This window comes from Perca flavescens, chromosome 7 (genome assembly GCF_004354835.1).
Source record: "Perca flavescens isolate YP-PL-M2 chromosome 7, PFLA_1.0, whole genome shotgun sequence".
Taxonomy (NCBI): Eukaryota; Metazoa; Chordata; class Actinopteri; order Perciformes; family Percidae; genus Perca; species Perca flavescens.
This window is the reverse complement of record NC_041337.1, coordinates 5,977,519-5,990,321: the sequence shown is the minus strand read 5'-3', so window position 1 is coordinate 5,990,321 and position 12,803 is coordinate 5,977,519. Positions and strand designations below refer to the sequence as shown.

Sequence of the window (12,803 nt, the reverse complement as noted above, 5' to 3'; positions counted from 1 at the left end):
TCTGACCAGAAAGCTACGAGGCTTACTCAACTATGAAATGTGTCGAGCAGAACGGTCCACGGGAATGACAGATCGGTGCAGATCTGACAGCAAATAAACCCATTAGTGAGATTTTTCACGCTTTCTGCTCTGTTGGGGGGTGAGGTGCAGAGAAGGGAGGGAGGGGGGGGGGGGGAGGCAGAGAGGAGGGGCGTCCAAAGCTGAGGGTGGGCTGTGTGGGCTAAGAGATGGATGGCAATATTCTCTCTCTCTCTCCCCCCCCCCCACCCCCTCCGCGCTCTCTCCTGCTGTTTCCTCACACTGAGCAGTGGATCCAGTCGCCGGCAAAGTCGTGCGGTTGCTGGAGAAGCTGCAAAATCCACGAAAGTTGGTCTTTCATCAGAAGATGTGGTTCAGTGTTCAAATCAAAATCGGTCCGTCCCGCACACCACGCGCCCCCGCGGGGGGATGCAGGGTGAACAAAGCCCGGGAGGAGATGGATGAGGTCAAGTTTTGATCTTTGCCCAGCCAAAACATACAACCGCACAGGTAGCGGGTAGATCTGCTTCTGTCTGACACAACTCAGGTGCTCTCCCCCCTCCCCCGCTAACACTCAACACCAACAAGTCATCGAGTCCGAGGCCACGTGCGAGTGTCAAGTCAGAGAGCAGTGATTTGTTGTGCGGTAGGACCCTTTTTGCTTTCGCGCTCCCTGTCCCTCGTCTCAGTTGCTCCTTTGCTCCGACTGAGTTTACAGGAGGGCTTGCGCTGGAGTTTTATCATCACCCTTTCTCCCTCCCGCTTCTTTCTCCCTCACCCACTCCCTCTCCCTGTGTGTGTGTGTCTCTCTCTCTCTCTCATACACACTGTATCTCTCCCTTGCCTCTATTGGCAACCTTAGTAGCTTATTCAGCTCTGTTTTATCTCATAGATGAAATGTTCAAGCTGAAGAAGTTCTTGGCAGAGAAGTTGTGTGTGTGTGTGTGTCTGAGAGTGTCTGTCATTTTGGCTCAATATTAGCCTACTCCAGAACCCTGTGTTTACATCCAAGCAAGAAATAGAAATGTGCTTTTTTGTGACCTCGAGGCATTATCTTGCGTAATTTGCTGCTTGAAAACCTGCCAAAGAACCCTGACTGTGCCATAGGTACACAACAGTGCATGCGTCCATGTTTTGGTTTATTCTGTGTTGATGTTGGGGGAAAAATGTCTTACTTTTCTGAATGCTCTAATAGGAAAATATTTAAATGAAGTACTTATATTTCAAGTAGTGTAAATTGCAGGTTTCACTAAATAACATGACTGATGTGAACAAATTGTTGGTCTGGGTATTGCTACAATCAGCTCATTTGTCTAAAAGGAATCCAGCCCTCTCATACTCTTATTAGAATAAATAACATGTTAGCTACCATATATTGTTTTAGGCTATTGCACAACTTGCATGTTTAGACTGCTTTCTCCTCTACTTGATATTATTATATTTTAGCACAGTGCCACCCAGAGGCAGCAGCCTGCAGCACAGAGTAAAAGCAACTACCTTTCCAGTATGGCTCCATCCTGGTTCCTGCATCCGCTGGCAGTCTGTCTGATAACGCAGCAGGTAGCAGCAGCCAAGAGCGTCAAGCTCACCACAGGGAAGCAGAACAAAACCGGAAAGCTGGCCTTTAAAATAAAGGAGAGAAATTCAGATTGCATGTGTTAGAATAAAACAAAAAAAAAAAAGGTTTAGGACTTCCTCCAAACAATAAGACTATTGCATGTTTGCCTTTATAGCTCATGTATTTTTTTTTTGTGCACCTCAGTTTGTCTCTAGTCAGTGTTTCACCATTTATTACTTTAGCTTACTATTTCAAACATGTATTCAATAGTTTTAGCAAACTATTTTTGCTACTTTGCTATTTTAGCATGGCTGTGGCCTGTTTCCCAGATGTCACTAAAACTCCAGTGTGTCCGCTGAGTTTGGCTCCACTTAAAACTTCAGAACGGATACACGTTAATTTACTATTAATCAAGCATTGTTACCACAGAGAAATAATCTACCAAACACAAATTTCCTTACTTTTTGTACTAAGTTTACTTTAAACATGAATCCATCCGTTTTTAGTTATTTTCTCACCATTTATCTATAACTTTGTTCTATTTTAAACATGTAGCCTTTCAATACTTTTAACTATTTAAACTTTTTGAACATTAGCTGTTTTTATTGTCAACCATATATACTATACTTTTAGCCAACTAATTCAAATGTACAGGTATATCCATTACTTACTATTTTAAACATATATCCATTACCATGATCTATATTTTAACAATGTATCCAATACTTTACCCTGACAATTTGACCTTTAGACAATTATATTTTTTACTATTTAGACAATATATCCAGTACTCCTACAACTGTGTATCCGTTAACTCTTTTAACCATGTATCAATTACTTAGCCAACTATATGTCAACCATTTAACCATAAAATATTTCTACGTACCCATTGGCAACTGTAGAAGTGCCCCTTAGATAAAAAAAAAATATATATAAAAATAAAAACTTATCGGTATGGCTTTTACTTTGAAATTGCTGCCCGGAAATTATACTTGTGGACTTGGATATCTTTACAAAATACTAGCAACATTAGCAACTAGCCAGGAACCCAGGAACCAGTTCAAGTGACAGCTTGAATTATATAACACTAACTGGCAGCAACTGGAACATTAGAAAGGAATTTTACAGCCGAACCGCATAACTTCAGTGGAACTTATATTGAGCCGTCCCACATTTTGGAATGGGGACGTTGTGGCAAAGCCACGTGTACAGGAACTAGAGTCTGAAAACTTACCTGACTGGAAGCATAGATAATATATAAGAAAGCCTTTTTGCTTTTTCCTCCCTAGGATGGCGAAGGCATGACCCGCCCTACTCTCCCTCTGACTGGCTAGTACTCGTCATGCCTTCGTTGGTTATTATTAGGCATCAGGAGTGGGATTGGGTAGAATGTCAGGGGTAAGCCAATAAGAGGCAGACAAGTGCGGCACATTGCCTTCGCCATCCTGGGGAAAAACATACTTGCTGATTGGAAGCACTGTTTAGTGGGTCTGTTTGACTAGGAAGTCCAGCTGGCCATCTCTCAATATCCAAAGATTTTGAACTTGTCCGCAGTGTCGGTTTTAGTCATCGTGCTTGACAGGTTGGTTATAGTGTCTTTGTATACTGTTTACTTATTCCAGCTAGCGTTAATCTACTATGTTTACTACCCTGCCTGTGTTAGCCACGTAGCTAGCTAATGTTAACACAGTTAACCCTTAACTGCGTTATAAAATAATTCCAATGACGTGACGAGGTTAAATTCCAGAGCTAACGTTAACCGTTATTTACGTTAAGGAACCGTCAGTTGCCGTATGAGCATGTAATTCCGTGCTGGTAAATTAAAGTGGATACTGTAGCTAGCTAAACGTTGACTGTTAAATTAAACGTTATCGTTGTAATCTTGTGTTGGGTTCAAGGCACATCACATATCACATCTCCGTACAACATCATGGGTGCGTCACCGCTTTAGGGTTAAACTGTGATTAATCAATCTATCAATTTTATTTGTCGCGTGAAATCATAAAATACAATTTCTGTGAAATGTAATCCTGTCAGACGGTTTATGATTGTTTCAAAGCGGCCTTTCAACATCTGGTGTGGATTTCTTGATTTTTGTTTCACTCTAGCAGTCTAGCTGGTCAGAATTTACAAAAACAATTCCCTCTTCTTGAGTCCTCCTCATAAATATGCTTATAACGTCAATAACGTTGACTCTAATGGGATTGTCCTGTAGGCGTTACATAAGTTGGGAAAATCCGACGTGTCTTGAACGCGGCATGAAAGTTGAGATCAAAGAATTTCTAATAATGGAAGAAGCATTGACATAAAAGGGAAGAAGTTCCACTGTCTCGATACTTCCGGCTTCTGAACTGGTTGCAGATCCACTCTAGTTCCATATAGGGGGCGCTTACAGGCGAGTGCAGAATGAATGGTGATCTATGGAGCTATACCCCTCAAAATCCCCTTTTCTCAGGATATAATTTTTTATATTTTGAATGTTGCATTCGGAAGGAGAGGCTAAGAAAATACACACTGCTGGGTGTTAGATAATTTGTTTTTTTAAAGTGGCTTTTTTTTTTTTAAAAAAAGCCCTTTTTAAAATGTCAATGACGTCATACACATCATACGGCCAGAGATACTGCTTTACGGCAAGCTCTGAGTCACTTCCTTTGTTCTCTCAAGGCATCGACAACACAGCTGATAGGTTAGGCTCTCCCTGTCAATACACGTGCTAGAAAGAGGTTTGCTAATGTTTTAAAGACCACGCCGAAATATTCACTCTGACATTCTGGTTCCGCTTTGGTTCCGTCAAGTGGGATGTCTTGTCGTAATCAGTCCTTCACTGACCAATCCACATTCATTAGCAGAACGCTAACGTATTATGGTCAACAACGACTCAACCTGTAAGAAATCCAAAGGACATTCAACTTTCAACCTATAATCCATGTTGAACTTGCAGAAACTACAATCAAATCTGAGATGTGTCAACGGCAATCAGGCGAAAGAGACAAATTTTGCCGTCTAGCTCCATGGAGTCCCATTCATTTTGCACTCGCCTGTGATCACCTCCAGCGGAACTCTGGTGGAACTGCAACCAAATCCGGTACAATGGGGCTTAATAGGGAGTGAAATGGCTCTCCGTAGACCGGCTCTGGTTGAGATCTTGTGCTTGATGATGATGATGTGCATCAACCACATTGTCTTAGCTAACTTGGCTTGATACCTTTTTATTGGTTCACATAACTTCAAACTTTACTTTTACCGCTCTATAGGCAACCATGGCTGTTTGGAGAAAACTGTGGTGCAGAAACCTCCTGGCAGTGTCTCTGCTTTTCTATATCCTGCTCCACACCATCCATGTGCATGCACGGCCAGCCAACATGTCGGCCGCTAAAGAAAAGGCTCCAGCCAGCAAGGACGACAACGAGATTCTTCCCCCAGACCACCTGAATGGGGTGAAGATGGAGATGGATGGCCACCTAAATAAGGACTTCCACCAGGAGGTTTTCCTGGGTAAAGAGATTGAGGAGTTTGAGGAGGACTCGGAACCAAGGAGGAACAGGAAGAAGCTGATTGACATTTTCACCAAGTAAGGGGGTTATCCTTGTCATCTTTTGAATCACAGGAATTACAGCATTCCTGAACTGGGAGCCTGAGCTAAAGCTGCTGATCAGGTTCTTCAGAAGTCACCAGCATCAAGTTCTAGTCCGGAAACTAGCAAATAGGTGTAAGCTGGAGCTGGGCGATATGGGAAAAAAAAATCAAATATCACAATATTTTTGACCAAATACATTGATGTCGATATTGCGGCAATATTGTAGGGCTGACTATTGGTGCTTTCACAAAAATGTTTACACAATGAAATATTTGATAAATAATCACCATTAATGTGGATACAATGACTAAGTGGGTAAAGGCAAATAATAAAACAGCTAGTAAATCTGGTAAGTTCAGAAAATGACATCACTATACTGTAATGCAGCCTTTAAAAGCAGGAGAGACAACACTTATGTCATATCACCATATCCAAAATTGAAGACTATATCTGGCCTTATATCAAACCATAGGAAAATTATCTCATATGCTGTGATAACTATACTTATACACTGTTTAGAGAAGCTGAATGTGTGTCACAACCTGGTATTGCAAAACACACCGAATGATGAAATGAATAGAGTATTGTGAAACCACCGGGCTTTTTTTTTTTTTTTTTTTTTTTTTACTAGAGTAGTTTTCCTCAAAATCCTGATATGCAACAACACTTTCACTTAAGAAAAAACATGAGGCAATACATCGGAGTACCTGTATTGAAAGAAAGAATGCACTTGAGCTGAAAAAGAACAAAGCCCATACCATGACTTGACAAATTTCCCATCCCCCTCCCCCCTCCTTCTTACATTATTTTACCTTAAATGGTAAAGAAATCTCAACGTTTACGGGTATTAGTGCATGGTCAGTTTAAACAAAAGCACCAGATTTCATACACTAGGACAGATCGTATGGGTCATTACAGCTGATAGTATATACTTAGTAGTTTAATGACTGTTAATGTTCAATAGCTCAAGCTAAATCAGCAACTAATTTTTCATTTTTATTTCTATCCTCAGGGTTGATTTCAACAAGGACCAGAGTATTAGCGCCAAGGAGATGCAGCGCTGGATTATGGAGAAGACGGAGGAGCACTTCCAGGAGGCCATGGAGGAGAACAAGAACAGTTTCCGTGCCGTTGACCCCGACGGTGATGGTGAGAGAGACCAAATCCGCTTAGATCGTAGCACACCAAACACTGCCACGTTGCCACAGTGGATTGTAAACAAAAGGATATTTTCTGTTTAGTCGGAACCAAAATGCTCAATTCATGCCTTGTCCATAGGTCACGTGACATGGGATGAGTACAGAGTCAAATTTCTGGCAAGCAAAGGTTTCGATGAAAAGGAAATTGCTGAGAAAATAAAAAATAATCAAGATCTGAAACTGGATGAGGAAAGTAAGTATGGAACTATTTGAAAAATGTCGTTAATAGTTTGAACAATATTCCCGAAATATGTGCGGCAGATATCGAAGTAAGAATATAATTGAGCTGAATTTTCTCTCTCTCTGTCATGGCTGCAGCTCAAGAGGTTTTGGAAAGCCTGAAGGACCGCTGGTTCCAGGCTGACAACCCCCCAGCCAACCAGCTGCTGAATGAGCAGGAGTTCCTGTCTTTCCTCCACCCGGAGCACAGCAGAGGCATGCTCAAATACATGGTCAAGGAGATCGTACGCGACTTGGGTACATTTGACCTACTTTACCTCATTGTGTTAAACCTGTGTTAACTATTTTTAGCCACTTGTAGTTAGGGTTGGGGTACCGAAACCCGATGCTAATAGGCTTTAGGCACCGGTGCCTAAACGACCGATACCTGCCGGACCGAATAGCAACGCGGATTTCGGCGCCGCTTAAATGCCTGCGCTGCAGCTCCGAAACAGACGTTGGAGGCAACAGAAGCATCGCTGCATGTGTTGCTAGTTAGCGTTACAGTTGACAGCAGGTAACGTTAGCTAGTAGCTGGGTTAGACACGGTTAAAATGCTGACAGCTTAACGGTGTAGAGTGTCACTATTTGGCTGTAGAGGATTCCAACAACGGGACATAGTGCTCTTCCTTTCCCCCACATTTTTAAAAAGTATCATTTTATCACTGCTATCGGGGGGGGGGAAAAAAACAAAGGATGCCCAACCCTACTTGTAGACAGCGGAAACACACTCAGCACATCACCTTTAAGTTGACATGGGGAACTAGTTAGCAAACAGCAGCTTATTTGCACGTCCAGTGTATACATACTGTAGCAACATTAGCATTCAGACTCATGTTCTGGCCTAGGGATGAATGCAAGTTCTATTCAAGATTATTTTTTTGGGCTTTTCCGCCTTTTATTCGACAGGACAGCTAGTTGAGAGGGGGAAGATATGCATATAAATTGACAGGCCTGTTAAGCTCCGTTTGGATTTCCACTAATTCCTCAGGGAAATGTCTGCCTCTTAAGCTGCTAAGTTCTCCACTATGTTCACTAGCTAGGCTCAAACTTTGTATTTACCTGAACAGGAAGTGCACAGTGGGGTTTTAGAGCAGTTTCGCTGCAAACCGATGCCTGCTGCTGCTGGAAATAATGCTGATGAGATGATGCTAAAACTGGCACGCGTGCAGTAATTGTGTCCATTGTTAATATTAACATATTGTCTATAGCAGCTTTTAATGTACACTGGTTTAGGAGATTTAAGATAGCACTGTACATGTTGCACTGTTAAACATCAGTGTTCTGTGTTTACATGCAGGGAGAATACTGTTAACCCTAATGAGGGGACCTGGTTTGGTCTCGGTGAATGTAACTCAGTTTGGGAAACGCTATTCAGGTCACACCCATACTATAAAGAGCTGATAAAGCTTGCTGTGGCATTTTGCCTCAGACGGCACAGTAGAAAGTGACATCAACCATGGGGAAGGAACATCAAAATGATATGGTTTATTGCTTAGGGCTGCAACTAATGCTCTTTTTAAATTACTGCTTAATCTTGACTGATCTGACTAATTGTATCAGCTCTAGCATGCGTGTGCATATGCATAGGACGACTGTAACTGACAGGATTACATTTTTTTGGAATTGCATTTTGTAAGATTCTACGTTACAAACAAATTGATTGATTGACAAAAGCCCATTATTGGCACATTTCCATCAAAACATGGTAACAAACTTTACTGGATCTGTTTCTGTTGGCAAAGGTCTCATCTGTTTGTGTAATAAATATAATAGTGGATCTGTATATTTTATGTTGTACCTTACATTAATACCCATGTGTATTTGAATAAATCCTGCTCTGTGTTGAGGCCCATTATGAAGGTGAAAGAAATCACATGTTTGTTGTGCTTGTAGACCAGGATGGTGATAAGAAACTGACCCTGTCAGAGTTCATCTCTCTGCCCGTGGGCACCGTGGAGAACCAGCAGGCGCAGGACATCGACGACGACTGGGTCCGGGAGAGGAAGAAGGAGTTTGAGGACGTCATTGATTCCGACCGCAACGGCATCGTAACCATGGAGGAACTGGAGGTGAGAAATTGAGAAAAAAAGAGCAAAAGTCTCATTTGATTGTTCCTTTTTTTTATATTTATTTTGATACTTTTAAGTTTTCGAGTCAGTATCTACTAAATAGGGTTAGATATCGCAAAGAAACAAACGCAATGCCAATACCTGCCTGCCTCTACGACGTGTTACTTCAGACAGCCAAGCACAAACATTATCGGCTCACTGACCATAGGTATTTAAAATTGGGTATTGATACTAAGGAGGCAATTCTGTCGATGCCTAAAAAGTTAAGAGTTTGGTACCCAGCCCTACTACTAAAGTATTTTAAGTTGATCAACAAGGACTCTTAAAACACCATTTCTTTTTTTCCTCCTTTTTATTGTGCAGTCAACCATCTCAAAAATGCTAATGGAATGTTTCTTGTTTTCAATGTCTGATTGAATTGACAATCAATGACTGTTATGTTTCCCCTCCTTCTTGTACAGGAGTACATGGACCCGATGAACGAGCACAACGCCTTGAACGAGGCCAAGCAGATGATTGCCGTCGCAGATGAAAACCAGAATCACAATTTGGAGCTGGACGAGATTCTCAAGTACAGCGAATACTTCACGGGCAGCAAACTGATGGATTACGCCCGAAATGTCCACGAGGAGTTCTGAAGACCCTCGTCTCCTCTCTCAGTCCGCTCAGCAAGGCAGGGAGACATCCTACATCTGCTTCAGGGACCAGCCAGACAAGGACGGGCAAACTAACGATAGGATGTTCTAGGGTGCAATTCAACGGCCTCTTTCACTGCTGACTCCAATGAATACATCCTCCCTTCAGCCCTGGACTGTCTGCCAGCCATCACACTTTACATGGTATGTCTTCTGTGTGCCATTGGACTTTTAAATGTTAGGCTGTTGCGTGCGTGCGTGCGTGCGTGCGTGCGTGCGTGCGTGCGTGCGTGCGTGCGTGCGTGCGTGCGTGCGTGCGTGTGTGTGTTCGTGTTCGTGTTCCTGACAGAGACGAGAGACTTTGCGTCTAGGCGATCTGGCGTCGTCTGCATACAGTGTAAATATTAATTGTTACGTACAAATGCCTGTGTCATAGAGAAAAGCGTAAAAAATCAAATATAATTCTGCTACAAGGGGAAAAACCCTTATAGAGGTATATTATAAAGAGCTAGGCCTAATTACTGGAATTTTCCCAAATTCAAAAGGGGATTGTATAACAATGTACAATTCCACTAGTTTGCATTATAGATGTCAGTTATCCGTCCTACCACTTTTAGAAACTGCTTCAATAACTTACAGTGATCCTTCTTAGCACAGACTTTCATTAACAATTTATTGTCAGAGTAATATATATAAGAACAATGTGCCTTTTTTCCCAGCAGACATTTTGACTTGTTGAAAGTAAAGCACAGGTGTCACTGATAACATTTAACGATATATTATTAACAATTAGTTTCACCGGTGCGTGTGTGTGCGCGTTTCAGGTCAAAATGTCTCCTGTATGTAAAGGTCTATTGTTTTGTTCTTGATCTAATTCATGCAATTCATTCATTAAGATGTGGATAAAGAAGAATTTATTTATTTGACCAGTATAATTTAGACCAGCTGCATCTTAGAACATCTCGCAGCTTTGTTCTTGTTTTTGCCTTACTTGTGTACGAGGCTGGTCTTTGTGTCCTTGTGTTGGTTCACAAAAAGGTGGATAGCGCACTCTTCATCTTGTATTCAAATGCATGGGCAACCATTTTGTTGAAGGTTTGGATCCTGCTACAGGATTCTCTGTCCTCGGTCCTGTTTGGATTGTAAGATATGATTGATGGTAACAGAATGTGACACAGCTTTAAAAAAGAAAAATGTATTGCAAATTCTGGTAAATAATAAAGATTTCTTATCAATTAAGTAACGCCTGGGTTTCTTTAGTGCTTAGTTATTTTTTTAGGGCTGCGAGTAACTGATTACTTTCTTTAATTTTTGCGGCTGTGACTCAGGTGGAAGAGCGATGGTCTTTCAGTCGGAAGGCCGGTGGTTCGATCCCCGACCCCTGCAGTCTACATGTCAAATGTCCTTGAGCGAGACACTGAGCCCCGAATCAATAGACAAAAAACAATCACAATCGTCGTAGGTGCCGGTTCCAGACTCAGCGATGGTGGCTCTGCTAAATAGTCTCGGGAAGGAACTAGTTTTGGTGGAACATTTGCACCCCGCAAAAGAAAAAAACACCACATACAATATTAAAAGAAGTTAACTATTCACACTATACAGTAACGTGAGCTATTTAAATGGGCTGGATACATGGTTAAACCTCATTTGCTCTTAACAGTTCATTGCCGTGTGTACTTTGTCCACAGCAATCCCAACAATCGGTCCCAAAACGTCCCAGTTAGAGCGTAAAATGCCGTAAACCTATTCTTTGTAAATCTTTACAATCATTCCCCGAAATAACCAAGTGGGCCTGCCTTATTGCACGATCCAAGTTTTCTTCCAAACTCGCCATTTTCAGCGTGTAGCTTATTAGCTTTAAGTTTGTTGTTTCCCAAAGAGAATGGAGTTTGAGAACGGCAACACACAGCGAGCAGAAGGTGAGGAACGGCCGGTACGTGAGCCGCGCGCAGGATGTCAGGCAATCCTGTTGTATTTGCAATAAACTAATAGGATGTCACGCACACGCCTCAAAAATTAGAAGTGATAAGAAATAAGGGAACTTACCTTGACTTGAGACAAAGTCCACAGCTGCATCCTAATGGGTCACAGAGATAGTTGAACAAGTTTCATCCCAACGTGCTCCGGGTATGTCTGGGAAATCTAACTGGATTCAACTTTGTGATGTTCTCCTCCATGCGTCTTTTTTTTTTTTTTTTTTTCTTTTTCTTTTTTTCTTCCCCCAGCTCACAGGTGTGTCTCATTTATCTCCTCACTTTCCCTTCCTTTCCTGTTATGGCAGAAAAGGGCAATTCCGTACCTTATGTTCCCTTACACACACAACTGTTGCATAGAGCTGCACTCATTAGTTCATTGACAAAATAATTAATTGGCAAATATTTTGATAATCATTTAGGTCATTTTTCAAGCCAAAAATACCAAACATTCTGGTTGTGGCTTCTCAAAATGTTCTGTTTTATATCATCAAGAAGTTTGTGTTCCGGACTGATGGACAGAACATATTTTTGTAGACGACAGCTTGGACTCCGAGAACGGTTTTCTGACCAGAAACCAAAATGTCCTATATTCTGTTTTGAGAAGACTTTATTGCGTATATACGGGTTAAGGTTCACTGTGTGTTCTATGTAATGTAGCACTTGACAACACAGCAGGATTGTAAGAACAACCATAATTTCACCAAACCAAAGATTTGTTTAGAAGCGGTTACATACTGAACATCAATCTTTATAAATGATCTTTGTCAGATTGGATTATTCACAATTCAAAACTCATTGCTGTGAATATTACAATTGTAATCTAAATGGCTTTGACAGGATAGTGTGATAGCCAATCAGATTTGTATGTGCACGCTTTTATTTCACAGACACCACTTCACAAGACAAGAGCTTTTACATTTTCCCAAAATCATTAACATGTTGTCGTACAAATTAAACACAATATAAATAATCCGTCGACACGGAGAATCAGCGCAGCTGCAGTATTTTACGAACCTCTCCTGAATGCCACTCCGTGTCACACACATGCCACCTTAAGAATAGTTTCAAAACTGTAAAAACAACAATCCCCTCTAAATACCACACCTTTCTACTCTTGAATTGTACTGCATCATTCAACATACTAAACATAGAAATATAATCAAGTCAATGGCCAGCACTAAAACAGAATTAACCTGAAAACATTTGAAGAACACACGTGACATAGCGTTATACAGTACATAGCTTTCTTTCTCTTTTTTAGAATACAGGTAAAACACACACACACACACGTGCGCGCTGATTCTGACGATGATGACAATATTAATAATTAGAGAGCAGCGTAACAGTTAGTCAAGTTTCTCCTCAACACTCATTTCTCAAATAAAATAAAATAAATTTGGGGCTTAACATGTTGCAAATCAACTTAACATTGCAGTCTGTAAGTAGTAAAAGAAGTTTCAGCTTGATGTTTGGTCACTTAAATTTGGGACTTTGGCTACAATTCCTGCTCGTTTCATCTGATGTGGATGTAAACACCCTGCAATTAAAG

At 41.3% G+C, this 12,803-nt stretch overlaps 1 protein-coding gene across 1 annotated transcript; it reads left to right on the top strand.

Moving 5' to 3' along the window:
* Window positions 1-2,593: 2,593 nt before the first annotated feature.
* On the top strand, window positions 2,594-10,517 carry sdf4 (stromal cell derived factor 4). The gene is made up of 7 exons (XM_028583811.1): window positions 2,594-3,158; window positions 4,831-5,147; window positions 6,166-6,302; window positions 6,432-6,545; window positions 6,671-6,829; window positions 8,468-8,643; window positions 9,105-10,517. The coding sequence occupies exons 2-7, from the start codon at window positions 4,837-4,839 to the stop codon at window positions 9,279-9,281; spliced, it is 1,074 nt and encodes a 357-aa protein (XP_028439612.1). The 5' UTR covers window positions 2,594-3,158; window positions 4,831-4,836; the 3' UTR covers window positions 9,282-10,517.
* The last annotated feature ends 2,286 nt before the right edge of the window (window positions 10,518-12,803 follow it).

Excerpts from the sequence above, each read along its gene's own strand:
- sdf4 (XM_028583811.1), top strand. The coding sequence starts at position 4,837 with ATGGCTGTTTGGAGAAAACTGTGGTGCAGAAACCTCCTGGCAGTGTCT. Across the intron at positions 5,148-6,165 it reads CTGATTGACATTTTCACCAA|GGTTGATTTCAACAAGGACC; the intron begins GTAAGGGGGTTA and ends TTCTATCCTCAG. Across the intron at positions 6,830-8,467 it reads GGAGATCGTACGCGACTTGG|ACCAGGATGGTGATAAGAAA; the intron begins GTACATTTGACC and ends TTGTGCTTGTAG.